General features: G+C 42.3%; 1 protein-coding gene across 1 annotated transcript in view; it reads left to right on the top strand.

The window, feature by feature from the left end:
• LOC106879755 (uncharacterized) overlaps positions 1-1733 on the top strand; it is a 68177-nt gene extending 66444 nt beyond the window's left edge. The window contains exon 5 of the mRNA XM_014929434.2: positions 1587-1733. Coding sequence (XP_014784920.1) covers positions 1587-1733 — 147 coding nt within the window. The remainder of the gene's footprint in view (positions 1-1586) is intronic.
• The last annotated feature ends 427 nt before the right edge of the window (positions 1734-2160 follow it).

The following is a 2160-nucleotide window of genomic DNA, read 5'->3' as shown; positions in this document are numbered from 1 at the left end:
AAGAACTGGTATAATTGTTCACGTGTTATTGACTCTCTTTCTATCTGCTGTAAACACTCATACACACATGTATCACTCACATACACACTTTTCTTTGTGTGACGGCCTGTCTTTGATAATGTCCTTATATGTCGCATTCACACTCTAACACAGACATACATCTTTAACGCCATAATAAATATCTCTGTTATTCATCTAATACGGTTGTGGTCTTTCATTACTGGTCATCTATGTTATCGTCGTATAACATATCATATATATCATCCATTGATATATATATTTGTGTGTTCGACCGTGTGACGCGTTTAAATAAAAGGAGTCCTCTGTTTCTTCCATTCGTCACCATATCTCCTTTTTGAGTTCGCACGGTCGTCCCTTACATATACATATAGAAAACCGTTTCCTTCAGCCCAGCCACTACCTTGCAAGCTGTCAACCATTCACCTATCACAACATATAGCGAAATTTCTGTCACCTTAAATATACGACTCAGACGATGCTTCCAGTGGGTTTTTCTAGTCGCCGATCAGCCGTACCCGATCCTTAGAGCAGATTTCCTCTCTCATTTTTCCTTGCTGGTCGATCTGAAGAACAGACAACTGATCGACAGTAAGACGTAACTCAGTGTACGTGGCGCTGACTTTTTTTTTCCAGACAGTCCGATTTTCTTTGCCATCACTGCTTCCAACAAATATCACGCATTGTTGCAGTCCCGGAGTTAACGAAACCCATGTCCTATGGAAAGGATAATTTACACTCCGTAGAACACCACATTTCGACCACGGGCCCTCCTGTCTTTTCGCACCCGATACATTTGTCAGCAGAGAACTTAAGGCCGCAAAAGCGGAAATCGAGCACATGTTACAGATCGGAATTGTACGTCTTTCTTTCAGTAGCTGGGCTTCTCCATTATTCATGGTCTCGAAGAAGTCATCTGCAGACTGGGGACCCTGCGTAGACTATAGACGCCTTAATGCCATCGCAGTACCAGACCAGTATCCCATTTCAAACTTTCAGGATTTCACAGCTTCGCTACACAGCAGTACCACTTCTTCGAAGCTAGATGTTGTCCGTGAATATCACCAAATACCCATCCACCCAACCGACATTCCAAAATTTGTCGTAACCACTCCCTTTGGAGAGATTTCGAGTAATTGACAATGCCATTCGGATTACGTAATGCAGAGAGCTATTTCTAGCGCTTCATAGACGAAGTCAACCGTGATCTCCATTTCGTGTATGCGTACATCGACGGTCTCATTGCTAGTTCGTCTGAAGCGGAACATGAAAGTCATCTTTGCTATTTGCTCGTTTGTCACTGCATAATATCCGGATTAACGTTACGAAATGTGTTTTCAGAGCTTCCTCCTTTACCTTCCTGAGACACACTATCGACAAAACGGAATGAGGATGCAGTCGAAAAGATTCCTGTACCTACTTCACTGCGTCAATTCCGTCATTTTCTAGTCGTCATAATTTTTTACCGACGGTTTATTCCTAACTGTTCACAAATATTGACACCTCTTACAAATATGTTGCGGAATAGAAGGAAAGCAAATGAACCCGTCTTATTCACTCCCACCTAGACCAAAGACTCTCAGGATATCAAACAGAGTTTATCACACGTCTCTATGCTGACCTATCCGGCTCCTGACGCAAAGCACTCGCTATCTGTAGACGCTTCGGACCTTGGTGTTAGTTCTGTGTTACACCAACAATGTGGTTCCGAATAGAAACCTCTTGCGTTCTTTTCAAAACGGTTCAAACCATCCCAGACTCGTTACAATACTTTCAGTCATAAACTGCTCGCCATCTACCTCGCAGTCAAACATTTTCGGCACATGTTGTATGGCAGGAATTTTACGATCTACACTGATCACAAGCCGCTATCCTTTGCTTTGAAATGCAAGCCCGACAAATTCTCAGCCCGAGATATACGTTACCTGGATTTGATTTCTCAATTTACCAGAGATATCCAGCACATCCCTGGGAAAAAAAAGAATATAGCTGCTGATGCTTTATCTCGTTTGTCTATCAACTCCTTATTTTCATCTGCTGAGATCAATTTGGATGCCAATGGCTAAAAATCAATCACGAATAGAAGACATAAATAACAAACCAGAGTTCTCTCCCTTTAACCTTCAACACCTTCCAGCTTTG

Source organism: Octopus bimaculoides, chromosome 10 (assembly GCF_001194135.2).
Source record: "Octopus bimaculoides isolate UCB-OBI-ISO-001 chromosome 10, ASM119413v2, whole genome shotgun sequence".
Taxonomy (NCBI): Eukaryota; Metazoa; Mollusca; class Cephalopoda; order Octopoda; family Octopodidae; genus Octopus; species Octopus bimaculoides.
Note: the sequence above shows the minus strand (reverse complement) of the source record. Positions and strands in the feature narration are given on the sequence as shown.